The 19,775-nt window shown below is 46.8% G+C and overlaps 1 protein-coding gene and 1 long non-coding RNA gene across 3 annotated transcripts in view; one reads left to right on the forward strand and one right to left on the reverse strand.

Moving 5' to 3' along the window:
* Positions 1-941: 941 nt before the first annotated feature.
* On the reverse strand, positions 942-2,572 carry LOC134485890 (uncharacterized). Its single transcript, XR_015671485.1, has 2 exons — positions 1,802-2,572; positions 942-1,586 (listed from the first exon to the last, which is right to left on the reverse strand). It is a non-coding gene; the product is annotated as an uncharacterized LOC134485890 (long non-coding RNA).
* Positions 1,519-19,775, forward strand: part of Nceh1 (neutral cholesterol ester hydrolase 1) — a 60,644-nt gene continuing 42,387 nt past the window's right edge. The window contains exon 1 of one of the 2 annotated variants that reach the window (XM_087618991.1): positions 1,519-1,733. Coding sequence is in view for 1 of the 2 variants with exons in the window: in NM_001127524.2 (NP_001120996.1) it covers positions 1,596-1,733 (138 nt within the window). In the remaining variant the exon portion in view is untranslated. 2 annotated transcript variants of the gene reach the window in all.

Raw genomic sequence — 19,775 nt, forward strand, 5'->3', positions numbered from 1 at the left:
ATGTTTGCCCGGAAACCGGGAAAGGGAATAACACTCGAAATGTATATAAGAAATACTCAAGTTAATAAAAAAAAAAAAAAAAAAAAAGAGCACTGACTGCTCTTCCAGAGGTCCTGAGTTCAATTCCCAGCAACCACATGGTGGCTCACAACCATCTGTAGTGTGATCTGATGCCCTCTTCTGGTGTGTCTGAAGACAGCTACAGTGTACTCATACACATTATTAAATAAATGATATTTTTTAAAAAAAAAGATGTTCAGGATCACCTATAACCCCAGCTCCAGGGGATCTGATGCTTTCTTCTGGCATCCAGGAGCACATGTTCTCCTGTGCACATTTCCACACACAGATACACACATCACATGATTAAAAACAAATGTTTTAAATAAGATCTTATTACATATAGTGCTTGCTATATTAATTATATATATAGTTACTATATACTTATCATATATAGTACTGAGAACTAAAATCAGGGCTTTGTGTGTGTGAGACAAGCTCTCTGTCATTGAACTGAACTCCCAGACTTTTTTCTCCAGCAACGTTTCACATAACCCAGGTTTGCCTCAAAGCCCTGGTCCTCCTGTCTCCTCCAATTCTGAGATTACAGGTGTTATCACCATGCCCAGCTGAAAAGGACGTTTGGAAGCTCACACAGGAGGCTAGCTATACTGGCCTTATTGCTGGAGCTATGAGAAATCAGGTGTTCTCTCTCTCTCTCTCTCTCTCTCTCTCTCTCTCTCTCTCTCTCTGTGTGTGTGTGTGTGTGTGTGTGTGTGTGTGTGTGTGTGTTGTGCCATGCCCCACCCCCATAGAGTCTCACCATGTAGCCCTGGATGGCTTAGAACTTACAACGTGGACCAGGCTGTGTGTACCACCATGCTCAGAAACTCTCATTTAAAACCACTTACTGAATTTACATACTGTTCCAAGTCTTTCTCTAGAGAGAGGATTTTATTATCTTTTACAATAGTATCTTTGTTTTGGATCAGATGATTTACATGCTTTGGAAGTTTCACAGTGCAACTATTTGCGTTTTCTATTTGCTTATTTGTCTGATATTTTGATTTTCTTGTGACAGGGTCTCTCATCTAGTATGGCCTCAAACTTGTCATGTAGTCCAGGATGACCTTGGCTTTCATCCTTATGTCTTCTCCTTTCGAAACCAAGATTAGCAGTTATGTGTGCCAAACACTACTTATTTATTGTTTGTCTGTTTGTTTGTTACTGTTAGTTTCTCTTCTGAGACAGTTTCAAGTAGCTTAGGCTGACCCGGAACCCCTTTTGCACACACCTTCAGAGGCAGCTTGGCATCGCAGGCAGTCATACTCACAGTGTCCGCCAGGGGTTGCTGTGCGTCCTCTGGGCTGCACCACTCTGTTTCCTGAAACCTGGCGAGCCAGCGGCTCTTCGCAAGGACACCACGGAGGGGGCACATCCGCGCTCCCACTTCCTCCCGACGCAGCTTGTGATTGGCTCGCAGCCTGAGGAGGAACACGTGAAAGAGCAGCTGCGGCTGGCAGAAACTTGCTGGTCGTCTCCGGGTACCATCGCACCATACTGCGGTCAGCTCCGGACAGCCGGGCCTGGGGACAATGAGGTCGTCATGCGTCCTACTGGCCGCGCTGCTGGCGCTAGTCGCCTACTACGTGTACATCCCACTGCCCAGCGCTGTGTCCGACCCCTGGAAACTGATGCTGCTGGATGCCACTTTCCGCGGCGCGCAGCAAGTGGTGAGCAGAGCGAAAGGGGGATGCCCCGTGTCGTCCCTGCTCCCCTAAACGAAACCCCCATCGCTTACCCCGGTTGCCCGTGGGCCCTTTGAGGATGTCACATTTGCATCCTTGTCCTGCAATAGGGATATCCCGTGTTTCCGTGAATGCGCATCTGCCTCTCCCTGTCGCTTCTTCCGATCCCCGGGCTCTGAGGGTGTCCTGTTTGCATCCTTGTAATGCAGTGGGGGCGCCCGGTGTCACCCATGTTTTTTCCGAGTGCACGCTTCCCCAGGACTCCTAGCCCGACCACCGGTGTTCGCATCCTTGAAGTCGGCGGGTAGATGTGAGTCTGGAAACAGGCGAAGTTCTCGCCTGGCGTCTCTGACAGCTGTTAACCTTTCCCAGGTCCTAATTAGCGCCCCTGCTTTCTTGGTTCGCTGTGTCTTGAGCCAAAGCCTTTAGCAATTTATAAACCACCCTGCCCCCACCTCCGTTGTGCCACTGGCTGGCAAAGGAAGAGTTAAATGTTTTTTAGCTAAGGGGATTGTGATTCCCCGATGAGCAGTAGCGACGCGCCAGCCTCCCAAAGTCCCCAGGCCTTAGCGCTCCGTTTTGGAGACCGCAAGCTAGGAGGAACCGCTCTGACCTTCGGTTCTCTCCCTGGCACCTCTCAGCTCAGCGGAAGAAAAGAAGGCCGGGAGGCTGGCAGGCCCGGAGGGTCGTTAAAGGTCCTTGTTTGAAGGTTGTTTTCTGTTTGTCTGCAGCCTTTGTTTTGCGTCCTTCGATGTCTGGGAGATAACCTTGGCCTGAGCCAGAGCCGTTGTGGCCTTTTTTAACCTGCAGGGTGGCATTACTCTGCACTGTATCCTGCTCATGAACATTGCTCCCCCGGCGGGAGGACTGTGTCATTGGTTTATTCCACGGTAGGAGAATTGCTTTTAGTATCAGAAGCACAGTCTGTTGCCAAGGTTGAACGCCATGACTGCATCGTATTTTTGAGTAGTCTACGTTATGTAGGTTTCCAGAGCTTCTCCACAATCAAGCCACACTCTATCTTTGCCCAACACTGAGCCTTAATATTGTTTTGTTTTGTTTTTCGAGACAAAGTTTCTTTATAACCACGGCTATCCTGGAACTTTCTCTGTAGACCAGGCTAGCCTCCAACTCGCCTGCAGCTGCCCCAGGAACGCTGAGATTAAAGGCATGCGCCACTACCTACCAGGTCTTTTTTTTTTTTTAAAGATATATAAACATGCATTAAAATTTTATTATTAATTTTTCTGTGTGGGTGTTTTGCCTGCATGTGTATCTGTGTACCACGTGGGTGGAGTCTCCATAGAGGCCAGAAGAGGATGTTAGGACTGTGGTTAAAGAGGGCGGTGAGCCTCTGTGTGGGTGCTGGGAATGAACCCAGGGCCAATGCTTTTAACTCATAAGCTCCAGCTGGTTTTGCTTTCTCTCTCTCTCTCTCTCTCTCTCTCTCTCTCTCTCTCTTTCTTTCTTTCTTTCTTTATTTTTTTTAGACAGAGTCTCAGTGTGCAGCTCTAACTGGACTCCGTGGGTAGCCCACTGAACTCAGTGTGTAGCCCGGAGTAGTCTCGAACTCTCAATCCTGCCTTTGCCTCCCCAGTGCTGGAATTTACTATGTGGGTCAAGCTGGCAGTTCTTCATACTGACGTTAAAGACCTGTCTGCACTCTGTGTGTGGGTGGGAGGGTGGGGGGGTGGTGTTGAGGCTGAGGCTGGGTATGAGCTTCTATGCAGTCCTTAAATTATCCCTAGTGTTCAGATTATAGGTTGTTTAATTCTGGTTTTTAGAATCCAGACCTTGCCACCTGTCTCAAGCAAGCTGGCCTCAAACTTGCTATGTTGTTCTAACTGGCCTTCAGGTCCTAATTTTCCTGCCTCTGCCTCCTGAATGCCCTGGGAATTTATTTAAAGGCACCTCCCAGAGATCCACCATGGTTTGTGAGACATCGTGTAGACTTTAACAGAGTGTTGACCTACTGGAACAGTGGTCTGTCCTCTTCTCTATATGCAACTGAGAAAGTCAGTCAAGGAAGCCCTCATGAAGTTGAGGGTGCACTTGACAGAGTTTCTGAGGTGCCTACTCTACTGGGTTGGCCGTCGTTAATAGGTTAGAATAAGGAGAGAAGAATGCTGTGCTGGTATGGAGATGCTTTCTCTGTCCGTGTTGTAGGTTACTGATGAATGCTTCCACATCATAGTCATCTAGGAGAGTCCAGGTTTAGAAGAAAGCTTTTTTCCCCAATATGCCTTCCCAACCACCAGGGCAAGGCTGTGCTGGGCTCTTGATGGGCCCACCAACATACTGGGAACTAGGGGTTATGTGATGCCAGGCAGTCCCAGGAACTTATGAAAGTCATGGGTGTTCTCACTTGATGCTGGCTTGGGAGTGGGTTTTCAGAGAGTGGCTCTGGTCACCTCCCTGCTAAACGGAGAATGTTGGCGAATACCACTGAGACCAGAAGTAAGCATATTCTACTTGGAAAGCAATTTTTTTCTGAGTTTTCCCCCAAACAGAGACTAGACTTAGGGTTCCGTGTATACCAGGCAAATAGTGGACAGTGAGCTACACTCTCATGTTGGCCCAGTTATGTTTGTGGGTCTTTCCTTCTCCCTACTCCCCTTCCAGGGTCTCAGCATGTAGGTCTGTCTGTCTGACCTAGAACTTTCTAGGTATACCAGGCTGGCCTTGAACCCACAGAGATCCACCTGCCTCTGCCGCTGCCGCTCCCTCTGCCTCTGCCTCTGCCTCTGCCTCTGCCTCTACCTCTACCTCTGCCTCCTAAGTGCTAGAATTAAAAGTATGTACCACCTGCCCCTCAACTATTGTTATAACTTTTGTTTGTTTGGTTCTTTTGAGGCTTGGTCTCTGGATGTATATAGTCCAGACTGACCTGAAATTTATTATAAGTTGTTTGTTTATTTTCCTTAGTATTCGTTTTTAGAATCCAGACCTTGGTACCTGCCACCGGTTGGCCTCCAGCTTGCTGTGTTGTTGAAGCTGAACTCAGCTCATGGTTTTCCTGCCTCAGCCTCCTCAGTGTCCTGGGATTAAAAGGCCAATAGCCCATTGTACTGAGAGTGTCTCCCACAGAGAGCCACCATGATTGTGAGGAAAGTCTGTAGGATGGTCCCAATTTTGTTTAAACCATAAGATCAGCTGATTTATAGCTTTAGAATCCAGAGAACTGCCATGAGGTTGGCATAGGCTTGTTTGCCAAATAGTTTTGGTTTAGATCGCTTGACTTGATTCAAAAAGCAATTGAAGTTACTTAAGAGACTGAGCTTGACCTTCTTTCTTTTTTTTTTTGAATTTGAATAACCTTTATTATGAAATTATTTTTACCAATTACAAAATCAATACAGTCATCATTACACACAAGTAAGTTTGGGGAAGCCCAAAGAAGAATTGCAAAATTCTTCATAATGCTAATCATGCAAAAAAAGTAACATAACTTTTAGAACTTTTAAAATATCTAAATTCTTTTTTTCCACATTTTTTTCTTTATTGAGTATTTCTTATTTACATTTTGATTGTTATTCCCTTTCCCGGTTTCAGGGCCAACATCCTCCTAACCCCTCCCCCTCCTTCTATATGTGTGTTCCCCTCCCAACCCTCCCCCCATTACCCCCCTCCCTCCAACAATCATGTTCACTGAGGGTTCAGTCTTGGCAGGACCCAGGGCTTCCCCTTCCACTGGTGCTCTTACTAGGATATTCATTGCTACTTATGAGGTCAGAGTCCAGGGTCAGTCCATGTATAGCTTGACCTTCTTTTTTTTTTTTTTTTTTTTTTTTTAAAGATTTATTTATTGTATAAGATTACACTGTAGCTGTCTTCAGACACACCAGAAGAGGGCATCAGATCTCATTACAGATGGTTGTGAGCCACCATGTGGTTGCTGGGATTTGAACTCAGGACCTCAGGAAGAGCAGTCGGTGCTCTTAACCACTGAGCCATCCCTCCAGCCCCTGACCTTCTTTTAATGTCAAGAAATTTGAGTGCTGCACAGCATGGTGGCTCACACAACTCCAGCACTCAGGAGGCAGAGTCGGGCAGATCTCTGTGGGTTCAAGGCCAGCCTGGTCTATGTAGTGAGTTTCAGGCTAGCTAGGGCTACATATCGAGACCCCGTCTATAAATAATGAATTTGCTGAGTGCTTCCTTGTTCAGTTGCCATGGGCTACAGCTTCTCACATTTTCTTTAGCCTTGTACTCTGTGTCAGACCATTCTGATTATGTTTGTTTCGCTTTCCTTCCTGGGGCTCCTGGATGCTGCTCAGTTCTCTTGCTTTCTATTGTTTGTTTGAGAAAATGCTTCTTATAGTAGGGGCTAGCCTTGAACACTTTATCCTCCTGTCTTCAGCTCCCCAGTGCCAGGGCTGTCCTCCTGCCTGGGTCATCCTCCATTACCACGTTTATTTGGAATTCTGGGTGCTTTCAGTGTTTTTAGCAGTTAATTTCCTTGTGGCTATAGAACCAGGGTTTCACCCCTACTAGACAAGCACTGTACCACAGAACTATATTTCCAGCCAGGAAAGTGGTCTTTTCTTTTAAAAGTTGTAGCAAAGAACTGCTGCACTCATATGGTGGGGCAAGACCGTTGTTTCAAGTTCAAGGTCAACCTGTGGTATATACTGATATTTTCTACCAAAAAAAAAAAAAAAAAAAGGAAATTCCCTCAAATTGTATCATCATGTAAATAAGACACAATACTGTAGTGGATACATTTACTTAGAAAATTATTGGATATAGTCATTATAATATGTATTTTGCTTAATCTGTCCAGGTATTTCAGCACGTATGGCTATGTTATAAGATTAGTTGGGTGAGCTTCAAGGCCTCAGTCAGTGGTTCTCAGCCCAGAGGGGGTCACATATCAGATATTTTGCATATCAGATACTTACATTACCATTCATAACAGTAGCAAAACTGCAGTTATGAAGCAGCGATGAAATTATTTTATGGCCTGAGGTGAACGCAGCTTGAGGAACTGTATTAAAGGGTCATAGCATTGGGAAGACTGAGAACCACTGGTCTAAGGGAATAAGATGAGGCGAATTTCAGTGTGACAGCAGAGCCCTCAGACTTCACAGCTGCATCACAGTGGCAGTGTTCTTGTGGAGGGCAGAAAGCAAGCTGACGATGAAGGAAGCCCGAGGACACAGAGGAGTCAGGTCTGAGAGCCTCTTTGAAAATGTTCTCTATATAAATGGGCTGGGGTCGTAGCTCGCTTGGTAGAGACTTGGCCAAGCATGATCGGGGTTTCTGGTTTAATCCTGAGCTCCAGCATGGCAGTACCTACCTGTAATCCCAGCATCCAAGAGGCAGAGGCATCTTCATCTACAAAGCATATCTGGGGCTAGCCTGGGATACATGTTTAGAAAAAGAGAGAGAGAAAAAGAAAAGGTTGTCCAGATGAAAAGGTGACCCCTGGGGGCTGTGTTGGACTTTCAGAGCCAAGCACTGCTGGGGAGAACGTGGTTGGGCAGTGCCCATCAGAAATGTTGGAAGCATGGTTTTTCTTGGCCACCAGTCCCTTTGGGCGGACGTTGTTATGTTATGACGGATAGAGGCAAGGCTGTGTAGCTAGAGATGCAGATATTTTACAGGATTGAGATCCTCCTCCTAGTCCAAATACACGGTCATTTGTAAGAAACAGAGGAGACCTTCCGTGTTAAGGGAGAGAGGGTTGGAATGCAGCGCGGTGGTAGAGCGCTTATCCTGCATGTGCTAGATCTGAGGCACCCCACATCTGTGTCACCCCAAACTCATTTAAATGAAGGAACATTCAGGAACAGTAGAGGAGGGGGTGGGGTATAGCTCAGACTTTGAGTGATTGCCTAGCATGTGTGACACCCTGGGCTTGATCTCTAAACAAACAAAATATTAAACTGTATTTTTACAGTTTATAGAACTCATATTTTTTGAGTACTATATAGCTAGAATATTTATATTATAAAATATTTAGTGAGTGCTGGGGAGATGACTCTGACAGCAAAGTAAAATGTGTTCTGAGGACCTGAGATTGAATCTTCAATATGCATGTAAGACCTGTACATAGTACACATGCCTGTGTTCCCATCACATGCCTGTGTTCCCATCACATGCCTGTGTTCTCATCACAATCCTGTGTTCCCAGCACATGCCTGCATTCCCAGCACTATAGAGGAAGAGACAAGAGGATTTCAAGGACTTTCTGGTCACACACCCTGGCTGAGTCTGTTAGCTCAGGGTCCAGTGAGAGAGGCCCATAGGATGTCAGTTATGAATCTCCTTAGTGACATAATGTAAAAGAAAGGTTCCTGAAATTGGCATGCCTGCTGACTTGCCCTGTTTTTGAGCACAGCACCACAGCGGCAGGCTGTGTCCTTCTTTGTCTTATGGGTGACTGAGCTCTTGGACTAGCTGAGCAGAGCTGTTAGTTGTCTCCTCACACTTAGAGCTGTAACGTGACCTCACCCGAGCTCTCTGAAGGCCTTGCTGTGCTCTTGTGTTGTGTGGGTGTGACTGAAATTACAGCCTCACTGGAAACTTCAGAACTCCACTGTACTGACCTTTGCCATACATTTTGAACTGGGAAACTGTACCCATATCAGGTAAATTTTAAGTATTTCTAAGTATAGGAAGTGTTTCTTTTGGCTTGTGATTTGAGGAGACGCAGTCCACAGGGCAGGGGTACCATGGAAACCTGAGGCAGCTGTTCACATTGTCTCTGTAGTCCCGAAGGAGAGATGAATGCTGGGGCTCTTCATTTGACTTTAGAGTATCAGTGAATAGGTTTTGATGATTTTCTTTTTTGAAACATTGTCATGCACTGTGACCTGGGTTGGCCTCCCTATGTCTTTGGTGGAGGCTGGTTTTGAACTTGTGATAACTCCCCACCAGAATCTAGAACAGTGGGACTGTGGGAGCGGGCTACTCAGCTTGGTAGGAGACAAGTTTCATATGCCACCTCCAGACTTGGGATGAAGACCACTACTTCATGGAAGCTTGAGGGGTCAGTAACCATAGTGATGATTAGCTGATCCAGTCAGATTTCCTACAAAGACAGGGCAGCAGAAAGGCTTCACCTTCAGGGAGGTGTTTACTCTGCTCTAGTTCCGGCAGGTGAGCAGGGTGGTTTGGGATCTTCAGACAGCACCTGGGAAATGGTAAGGTCAGGTTGACTCAGTTACCAGATGTGTAAGGGAATAAAGCATTAATAGGCCCATCTTAATTTTTTTATAGCATTTCTGCAAATCCAGCCCTGAGACACACAGAGAGGGTGTCATTCTTACGTGAGACAATCTATGCTGTTTCTTACAGGCAGCCCAAACTTGATCTGCAGACGTTTCTGTAGGCTGTGGAACCTTTCTTTCTGAAAGGTTCCTTTTATGCACGGTTACTCTAAAAATACTGAGCAGGAGGCTGGCAGGAGCTGAACAGTAGAGTGCTTTTCTAGCATGAGTAAGACCTGGATTTTATATCTAGTACCCAGAGGAGGTAAGAAGAGTGGGGAGAGAAGGAGGGACAAGTTTTAGCTAGGTTTGGTGGTGTACTTGTATAATCCCAGTGGCTGGAAAGGCTGACACAGGAGAAGGACAAGTTCAAGGCTAGCTGGGGCAACTTAGTAAGACACTTACCTCAAAACAAAAACTTAAAGGGGGTTGGGGTGGGGGAGGAGGGAGTAGAATGTGTGTGCCTAACAAACACAAGGCCTTGGGGTTCAAGCATAGTTCACAGTAATAAATAAATGAATGACCACCATGTGTTTATCTTAGCCTCCAAGGAGACTATGTTGTAATAATCTGCTTATTTATGTATTTCCTCTGTTCTATGCTTATAAAGGATGAAGGAAAGACCTAGTATGGGGTGACATGTATCAGTAGGCCCAGACTTGGAAATGGGAGGCAGGAGGATGAAGCATTTCAGGCTCAGCCTGAGCTGCATAGTAAGACCCGATCTCACAAAGAAACGGAACGAAGGGTGATGAAATGGGGCCTAGGCACGTAGCTCAGTGGTAGAGCTTGCCTCGTGCGCACGAGGTTCTCCGTTCATCTCCCAGCACCACAAAAGGGAAGAGAAAGCCCCTGAGCTGCCAAGCGACAAACCCGGCAGTGTTCCACCTGGAAGTCATCATACCATATGTGTAATGCCCATGTATCATCACATATAGTGCGTGTCCACATATGCGCATGCGTGATGCTGTATTTGTATCCAGGTGGCTGGAAATGTTGACACAGGAGGAGGACAAGTTCAGGGCTAGCCCGGGCAACTTAGTAAGACACACAACCTCATGCATGCTAAGTGCCTCTTCTATCACTGAGCCTCACACTCCTGGGCGTATTCAATAAAGACGTTTTTCTTCTTTTCCGTGTGTGTCTGTGGTGAGTGTATGTACGTTCACATGCGTTAGGGCAGACCTGTGCAGATGCGTATGCATGTGTGTGTATGCGATGTGTATAGACATGCACATGCCATGGCACACATGTGGAGGTCAGAGGTTATCTTGCAGGACTGTTTCCTCCTTCCACTGTGTGAGACCTGAGGATTGAGCTCAGCAGTAGCTGTCTTAACTCACTCAGCCATTTCACCGTCTCTGAGTGCAGAATATTCTGCAGTCCACCTTCCACCTTATTCTTTGAAGAAGGATCTCCCCATCAAACCCAGTGCTCTAGCCACCTTGTTCAGGGATTCCCTGCCCTGCTTTCCAAGGCTGGAACCGCTGGGAGGCCTACTATGCTCCCTCATTTACCTGGGTTCTGGGGATCTAAACTCACAGCAAGGGCTTAAACCACTGAGCAATCCTTCCAACCCTTAACAAATATTAGCTGAACAACAGTGCTAGGAGTGGCAGAATGAATGACAGACTGGTATCTTGCTGTGAAACTTTTCTTGATGAGATACAAACATCTGTTTATCTAAGATGAGGTGGTGGTTTAAATGAAAATGGCCACCGCATGGGTTGGGGATTTAGCTCAGTGGTAGAGCGCTTGCCTAGCAAGCGCAAGGCCCTGGGTTCGGTCCCCAGCTCTGAAAAAAAGAAAAAAGAAAAAAAAAAAAAAAAAGAAAATGGCCACCGCAGGCTCACAGGGAGAGGGCACTTTTGGGAGGTGTGGCCTTGTCGGAGTGGGTGTGGCCTTGTCGGAGTGGGTGTGGCCTTGTTGGAGGAAGTGTATTCCTGCAGGTGGGCTTTAGGGTTTCAGAGAAGCTCAAGTAAGGCCCAGAGTCAATCTCTCTTCCTGTTGCCTGTTGGTCCAGATATAGAACTCTCAGCTTCCTCCCCAGCACCATGTCTGCCTGTGTGCTGCCATTCTACCTACAATGACTATAATGGGCTAACCTGAACTGCAAGCCAGCCCCAGTTAAATATTTTCCCCTATAAGAGTTGTTGTGGCCCTGGTATCTCTTCACAGCAATAAGATAGGCATCAATGACAAGCCAAAGAAACCATTCCGGCCAAGGCTTGCTTAGTGAACCTATGAGTCTGGTGTATACATGAATATATTACAGGAGTATGGGTAACTCAAAGGCAGCTGTGTCATGGAAAAGCCCACCTCAGCATGGGTGATACTGCCCAGTACTCCACCAGAGAGTCACCTGTCCCAGCCATTGTTAATTTATATGCCTGTGAGGGGTGTGAATTTTGTACGTTTAATGAGCTTCCTGAGCCCTATGAGTTTACTTCCTGGGCTCTTAGAAACATCCTTCCTGGAGTGTTTCAATTAACATAACATAGCTACAAAACAAACCTGAGTTGCCTGTTGAATGAGATGTGATGGGCCAGATCTGCTAGTGACAGGGGCGTATACTCAAACAACAGAACATAAGTTACAGATGGAGCTTTTATGCGTGCCTGCAATATCCTTCAGAAAGGACATCAGACACAGACCTGGGGTCAGGGCCAGATGGTACACACCTGTATTCCCAGCACTGGAGAGGTGGAGGCAGGAGGATCAGAACATTGTTAAGGCTACATGAGACGAAACAGCAGAAAGAGGCCCTGAGTGTTAGCAAGGCTGAGTGTTGACAGCATCATCAGTCTTTAAACGTAGTGAGCGCCTCCTCTCTCACTTCCTGTGCTTTGCATGTGATTCATTGTGTCACTCCAATAACATGGCAATTTTCTTTATGTGACCAAGAAGAAGACTCAAACGGAAGAAAAGTAGCTTGCTCAGGATGATGGAGATGAGGGTGGGGCTGGGTGAAGGCCAGGCTGCTGTGTTCCCAGGCTCAGGAACTTCACCATGATGCTAATTGACCTGGCACAGGGACCAGCTGAAAAAATGGAAGTCAGGTACTTACATGAGAGGGGCAGAAGACATTTGAGCCAGAGCAACAACATGAATGAGGGGCCCAAGGAGAGACAGTGATATAGTTGAGGGCCTAAAAATAGCTTAGACTAGCTAGAGCCTTAGAAGTTTTAAGGCCAGAGTGGAGGTCAGAGGGAAGTGTGGACTGAGCAAGGAGTGACTCTTTGTGGTCTAGAAAGACGGCAGGAAGTTACTTGGTAAGTCTGTGTTTTAAAACACTTCAGCATTTTTTTAGACTCTCAGAGCCCAAGTTGGCCAACGACTTCATGTAGCCTCTGAGGACCCTGAGCTTCTGATGCTCTTGCTTCTGTCCCCAAGTGCATCAATCACATGCATACACCATCCTGCCCTGCTGATGCCAACCCATGGCTTCCACTGTGCTAAGGCAAGCACTGCCGAAGTAGGGTGTGCTGCTTGCACTCAGGAGTGCCGTTTGTTTCCTGGTCTGTTTCCTAGGGCCTCATATGTACTAGGTGTGATGATTTGTATATGTTTGGCACTATTTGGAGGTATGGCCCTGTTAGGGTAGGTGTGGCCTTGTTGGAGTAGGTGTGTCACTGTAGGTGTGGGCTTTAAGACCCTCATCCTAGCTGCCTGGAAGCCAGTCTTCTCCTAGCAGCTTTCAAATGGAGATGTAGAGCTCTCAGCTTCTCCCGCTCCAGGCCTGCCGGGATGCTGCCATCCTCCCACCTTGATGATAATGGACTGGCCCTCTGAACCTGTAAGCCAGCCCCAATTAAATGTTGTCCGTATAAGAGTTGCCTTGGTCATGGTGTCTGTTCACAGCAGTAGAAACCCTAAGACACTAGGCAAGCTCTGTATCACTGAACTACACCCAGGAGCCTTAGAAGAGTCCCCACTAGTAGTGCAGAAATTGAAATTTCAAGCAGAGTCTAGTTATCCAGGAGAGAATGTGAAGAAATGGGTTAGGAGTAGTTTGGAGGGCAGCTGACTTGGGCTGCCACTGTGGGGGATGCTGAGGGATGGGTGAGAGGGATGAGCTCTGGTGAATCCTGGGATGGACTCTTAAGAGGTGCAGCAATGGTGGCAGTGAGCCTGATTGAGAGGGTCTGCTGGTGCGTGAGTGATACATGTATGTATGTATGTATGTGTCAGTGTGTGTGTCTATGTGTGTGAGTAATGTATGCATATACTTGTGTATGCACACATATGTGTGTGAGTGGTGTGTGTACATGCGTGTGAGTAAAGTATGTGTGTACAGCGTATGTGTGTGTGTGTGTGTGTGTGTGCACGTGCGCGCGCTGCTATTTAAGTCAAGGGGCAACCTGTAGGAATTGGTTTCCCCTTCCATCATGCAGGTCCCTGGGGTCAGGTCTCAGGTGGTCAGACTTGGCAATCACCTCTTCCAGCTGAGCCATCTTGCTGGCACACAACATATAACACAGTTATTCCTGGACAAACCTAGATGGGTGCTTGCACTATATGTATTTGCTGTCTAGACCTTAGGCCCCCCGGGCATTGTAGCTATAAAATGTGCCTTGTGCTCCGTTCTGACTTTACTTCCAGTCAGCAGTCCTCTGCCCCCAGCTTCCTGTTCAGAGCCTTGCCCCTTGAGCTTGCTTGTCTTTGTGTGTCTGACACCTTTTCTCCGGTCCCCTAGGCCTCGGAAGCCCTCCTACCCTCTTGCTGTAGCCAATAGCCCACACATCTTTCTTTTTTTTTTTTTTTTTTTTTTGGTTCTTTTTTTCGGAACTGGGGACCGAACCCAGGGCCTTGCGCTTCCTAGGCAAGCACTCTACCACTGAGCTAAATCCCCAACCCCGCCCACACATCTTTCAACACCAACGTCTCCCCTCTGCAGTGTTCCTATCTACCAGACAGATTTCTCTTTGACTGGCTTTGGTTTGGACAGTCATTTACGATGGAGAAGCTGAAGGAGTTTCTGGTTCTGATTTCCTTCAGTCTGGTGCCCTAACTGCCTCTACGATCTGACCTCAGTGTTCACGTGCTTCTGACTCTGAATTTGACTGAAAACGGCCTTTTGTTAGCTCTACAGACTTTTTTTTTTTTTTTTTTTTTTTTTTTGTGGTAAGCCTGCTGTTTTCTGGGTTTCTAACTTCCTTATAATATTTTCAAAGATTTATGCTTGTTTTTTGACTTTGGAATTAATTAACTACAGGCTTTTTATTTATTTATTTATTTTTTGCCAAATTTTAGGCCATCTTCTCCAAAGATGTCTGGCAAGCTTGCATCTTCTCAAGGAGGTGGTCTAGCCTTCTCTCTCCAGGTTGTGTTCAGAGCTCCTCTCCCTCCTTCCTTTCCTGTCTAATGAGACAGAGGCACTATATAAAATGGCCCTGAACTTAACCTCCTCCTGCCTCAGCCTCTTAAGTTCCTAGACCACAGGCTTGTAAGTCAAGGGCAGCCTATAGGAATTGGTTTCCCCTTCCGTCATGTAGGTCCTGGGGTCAGGTCTCAGGTGGTTAGTGAATGTGTGCATTCGTGTACGTGTCCACTGCTATGTAAGTCAAGGGGCAACACACACTTATACCCTGGCACACATACTGTCATACATGCATCACTCACACAGCACACATAAGCATGAACACATTACTTACACACATACACAACACATTGACACACATACACATATCACACACGTGCACACTCACACATCAACTTACACATTTCTTCTTTGAATGCTTAATTGAAAAAAATTTTATTTGCTTTCATTTTGTGTGTGAGTGTGTGGGCACAGGTCTATCAGAACACCCATGTGGAAGTCAGAGTTCAACTTTCAGGAGTCAATCCTCCTCTTCTGCATCAGCCCCAGAGGCTGGACTTGGGTTGTCAGGCCTAGCAGCAGGAGGCTTTACCTGCTGAGCTGTCCCCCTGCCTCTTTTCCTTAATGATTTAACATCCATTTTGGCGAGGTTGTTCTTGCTGCAAAACCTCTGACTGATGGTTTTTGTTTGTTTGTTTGTTTTTCTTTTTTTTTTTTTTTCTTTTTTTAGGAGCTGGGGACCAAACCCAGGGCTTTGCACTTGCTAGGCAAATTCTCTACCGCTGAGCTAAATCCCCAACCCCTGACTGATGGTTTTTTAAATTTGTTTAATTCTTTAACTTTTTATTGATTCTTTGTAAATTTCACATCATGCACCTAATCCCCCTTTGTATCTACCCTCTGCCCTTGCAGCCTCCCCACTAAAAGAATACGTGAGTGGAAGCTGTGGTGTGTCAGTGTGTCACATGGTATATCCTTCTCGTCACACATTTTTACTTGCAGATGTTCATTGCAGTGAATCCTTGTCTGGTTTGAGGCCTCTTGCTCTGCCACACTCTCAATACCGAGTCCTCGAGTCCTCGCCCGGACTCCTCTGTGCCATCCAGCTGCTGCCCTGTGTCATGGAGTTCCTGCAGCTTTGGTTCTGTAGGACTCGAGCCTCCAGCAGTTCATAGATGGAGTAGATTTTGGGGTGGGTCAACTCAAAGCCCTGCATCTGGGTCTGTGTGTAGCTGAGTCGGCCAGCCTGTTCACTCTCTCACTGCCCTAGCTAGTTCATCCAGTGCCGCAGCTGCTAAGGGGCAGGGGCAGCTCTTCCACTCCCGTGTCCTCAGGGCAGTTCACCTGTGTCCACACCAACAAGGCCAGCTCTATTGTGCTGCCCATGCAAGGGGCACAGCCCACTCCTATCAACTGCTGTAGCCAGTGAAGGGTGGGGCCCCCTTCCCACCTGCTGCAGGTGGCAAGGGACAGGAGAGTGGGAAGGGTATCGTTCTTTCAGCCATGGCACTACATGGCAGACTATTGGCGAGGTCAGCTCTCTTGCACGCATACCCTTGGCTGGCACACCTGTAACCCATGCAACCATGGCCAGCTCTATGTTACTTCCTGGGCGAGGTACAGCCCAGTCTCCTGCTGAAGCTGGCAAGGGGCAGGGCCAGCTCTCCTGCTCATGATGCCCAGGCAAGGGGTGGGGCCAGCTCTGCACAGCCCTCAGACATCAGCATGGTACCAGGTGGCAGCCCAGACCAGGGGTATTGCCTGTCTTTGGTGGTAAGAGACACCCCCCCTCCCCCTGCTGCAGGGCCAGGACCTTACCGTGGCCTTAGGTAGCATCTCTGGTTACTTACCTCAGGCCGTTCCTCACTACCCTCGAGTCTCCAGTTCTGCCTCTCCTCACTGCGCCCAAATCCTTCTGCTTCTTCATTTCTTCCAACCTGAGTCTCTGGGTTCCTGGGTTTGTCTCAGGAGTGCTACAGCAGACTTACGCTCTATGACACCAGGTAGGGGTTGTCTTGGGAGTGGTCTACCCACCCAGGCCGTGTCCCCAGTCGGGGTCATCTTCAAGATGTTCTGCCTGCCTGGGCTGTGTGGCACTGGACTCAGGCTGCTGCTGCTTGTATGTGTGCTGGTTGTAGGGTGAGGTGTTTGTCATGAGGATTCTGCATAATAGCAGATCTATGTGGTGAATTATAAATGCATCTACTTTGGAAAGTAGCAATATCCTTATTTTATAAGAGAAGAAATAGAGGACTGTCAATGGGGCTCAGTGGCAGAGACTTGCTTAGCTTTTGTGGGTCCTGGGTTTAATCCCTGGCACCAGTGTGGTGGGGGGAGGGTGAAGGGTCAAAGTTCATAAACTTCTTTACAGGCACATGACTGCTAAGCGGTGAAATATGTCGACCAACCCTCACAGTTTGTTCACTAATATTCAGAATCATCTAGTCCAGGTTTTTCAATGCCCCCCCCCCCTTCAACTCTACCACCCCAACTCTAAGCTCTCTCATACATTGTGAATGTATTACCCAAGGGTGAGCCTATGACAGCTTTTCAGCCTGATCTTGGGACTGTAGGGAGGTATAGGGCAGGTTGGCATCAGACATTCAAGGCTAGACTCACATGTAATGAGCTTGAGGCCAGCCTGAGCTATGTGAAACTCTGTCTCAAAACTTGAAATACATGAATGGATAAATTTTGTCTTGGAGAATATTAATATGATTAAAGAGAAATTTGAGATAGAAGAAATGGTGTATTTGAATGAAGAACAGCTGGTAAGTCAGGCAGTACAGAATCAGCAGAAATCCACAAATTCCAGCCAGATGGGGGGCAGGGGAGGCTCACATTTGTCATCCCAGTGTTTGTGGGGCTGAGGCAGGAAGATTCAAGGATAGCCTGAGCTACATAGGCAGTTCTAGGTCCTCCATAGGTAAACAGTGAGACAGAACAAATTATTTCATTGCCAAAGGTTGGTTGGTCATCTGTCTGTCTGTATCTGTATCTATTTCTGGTTTAACAAAGACTTGTTTGTTTTGAGAAAAAGACGATAAATACCAGGCTTTTCACAAAATAACTCATGATATTAACACTTATGGAAAGCATCCCACCATTTTTCTGCAAGATGCATTTGACATGTTAGCTCTCATTCACAGAAGTACACGTTACACTGGTGTCGAGCAGCCCCACCCAGGTGGGATAGATAAATCACCTCTCCAGAGTTACAAGTCAGTGCGATGTCTCTGCAGTCGGGGAGGCAATTACTGAAGCCACATGGATGGGAAGAGCTGTATTCCCTGTGCAACAGAAGATGACAGCAGAGGCAGTTGATTATGGACCATACGTCTTTTTATTGTTAAGCCAATGAAGTATCAAAATTAAAAGCAAAAATTACAGGCCGTGACTTAACAATACTCACAGGGACATCAGAGGAAGTGGAAATGGAACCAGATGCGGGTCAATCGTGAATTAAAGAACAGGGGAAGGATGAGGCAAGGGAGAAAGGCTTTGCCTTACTTGGGCCTGAGTCACTGGACAGCTCTTGGTTTCTTGGTTAGATGTTACGTGGTCTCCTTGGGCAGCCTTAAGTTTCCTTTTCACCAGTTCATGCTGAACTGAGTTTTGGTTTGTTGAGAACAGAAAGTCTGGCTCCAGGGAGAGTCTGAGGCTGGTGACCTTACATGCCTTCCTGGTGTGCTACACATGGCTGAGAGTTCCATGGTTAGATAAGAATGGAGGATACAGTTTGTCTGTGTGAAAGTATATTTTACAATCTGGACTCCATGAAAAACGTGGATTTTTTTCCTGTTTTTTTTTTTATTTGTTTGTTTGTTTTTATTTGAAAGCTGAGCATGGTGGTACCCACCTTTAATCTCAGTACTTGGGAGGCAGAGGCAAACATTTCTCTGTGAGATTGAGGCCAGCCTTATCTGTATAGAGAGTTCCAGGCCAGCCAGGGTTACATAGTGAGACCTTGTCTCAACAATAACTTGAGAAATAAATACATTTGAAACATATGCGTCTTGTGCACAAGGAGCCCAGAGAGGATTCAGTGGGACTGGTGTTAGGGACGCTTGCAAGCTGTCTTGTAGGTGCTGGGAATTGAACCCAGGTCTTCTGCAAGAACAGCCAGTGCTCTTAACTTCTGAGCTATCTCTCCAGCTCCTCTAAACTAATTTATTAATTGACAGATATTTGTATAAATGTGTGTGGTGCAGTAATTTTTAGTATATATATAAATTGTATATTATCAGCTTATGATATTTTAGTTGCCCATCATGTTAGACATGTATCATTTCTTGAGGTTGAGAACATTCTGCATACATTCCTAACTTTTTGTTGTTGTTGTTTTGGTTTCCTTGAGACAGGATCTTAATGTAGCTCAGGCTGGCCTCTGCCTTACTGTGTAGCTGAACCTGGTCTTGACCTCCTGGTTCCCTTACCTTCTCTCAGGCACTGGGTTTACAGGTGTGGGTCACCACACTTGGCTTATGGTGTAGATGATACAAAACCATTAACTAAAGCTGGAGAAATGACTTAGAGATTAAGAGTGTGGACTTCGTTTGCAGAGGGAGACTTCTATTCCCAGCACCCATACAGTGGCACACAATCACTTATAATTCCAGCTCCAGGGGATCTGATCCCTCTGGCTTGGGGACCTGCACTCTGTATGTGTACACACACACACACATACACACACACACACACACATGCACACACACACACACACACACACTCATGACACTTAAAAATGTTAACTCTAATCACCTTTCTGTATAATAGGAGCTTAAACTCATTCCTCCTATCTAGCTGTGTCCTTTTACCCATTAATGGATCTCTTCCCTTTCTCCTTCCTCTCCTTCCCTCTCCTCTCCCCAGCTAAAATCTAGACTTTTGACACACTGAGTAGCCTTTCTGCTTGCTTCAGAATGAAGTTCGCGCAATAGGTGGGTAGAAAGCCTACTGATTTCAAATTGAAGCCGCAAGTTCCTTAGGCCACAGTGGAACCGTTGAGGTGCACATGATACTTTAGTTGAGGACGGGGGGTCAGAATTTACTGACGCTCCATGTGCTGACGAGAACTCTGTGGTTGCAGATGCTGCTACTGAGCATGTCCTGGCTGTGTCTGAAAGAATGAGAAGCAACACTGATCCCTGAGCCAGGACTGGGGGACCAGGAAGAGAAAGTGGCAGTTGTGCTCTCAGGAGACCCTCATACTGGGTCGCTGTTGCAGGAGGTCCAGTTACCAATATACAGTTACCTGCCACTGCTGCTGCCACCTTTTCCTCTTCCTCCTCTTCCATCACCTCTTCCTCCTCTATTATCACTTCCTCTTCCTCCTCCATCACCACCTCCTCCTCCTCCACCACTTTCTCTTCCTCTTCCTCTTCTTCCAACACCACCACCACCTCCTCTTCTTCTTCCTCCTGCCCTCCTCCTCCTCCTGCTCCTCTTCTTATTCTGAGGTGGCATGGGATGGCACGTATAAGAAGCTACTTT

Source organism: Rattus norvegicus, chromosome 2, assembly GCF_021556685.1.
Source record: "Rattus norvegicus strain SHRSP/BbbUtx chromosome 2, alternate assembly SHRSP_T2T, whole genome shotgun sequence".
NCBI classification, from domain to species: domain Eukaryota; kingdom Metazoa; phylum Chordata; class Mammalia; order Rodentia; family Muridae; genus Rattus; species Rattus norvegicus.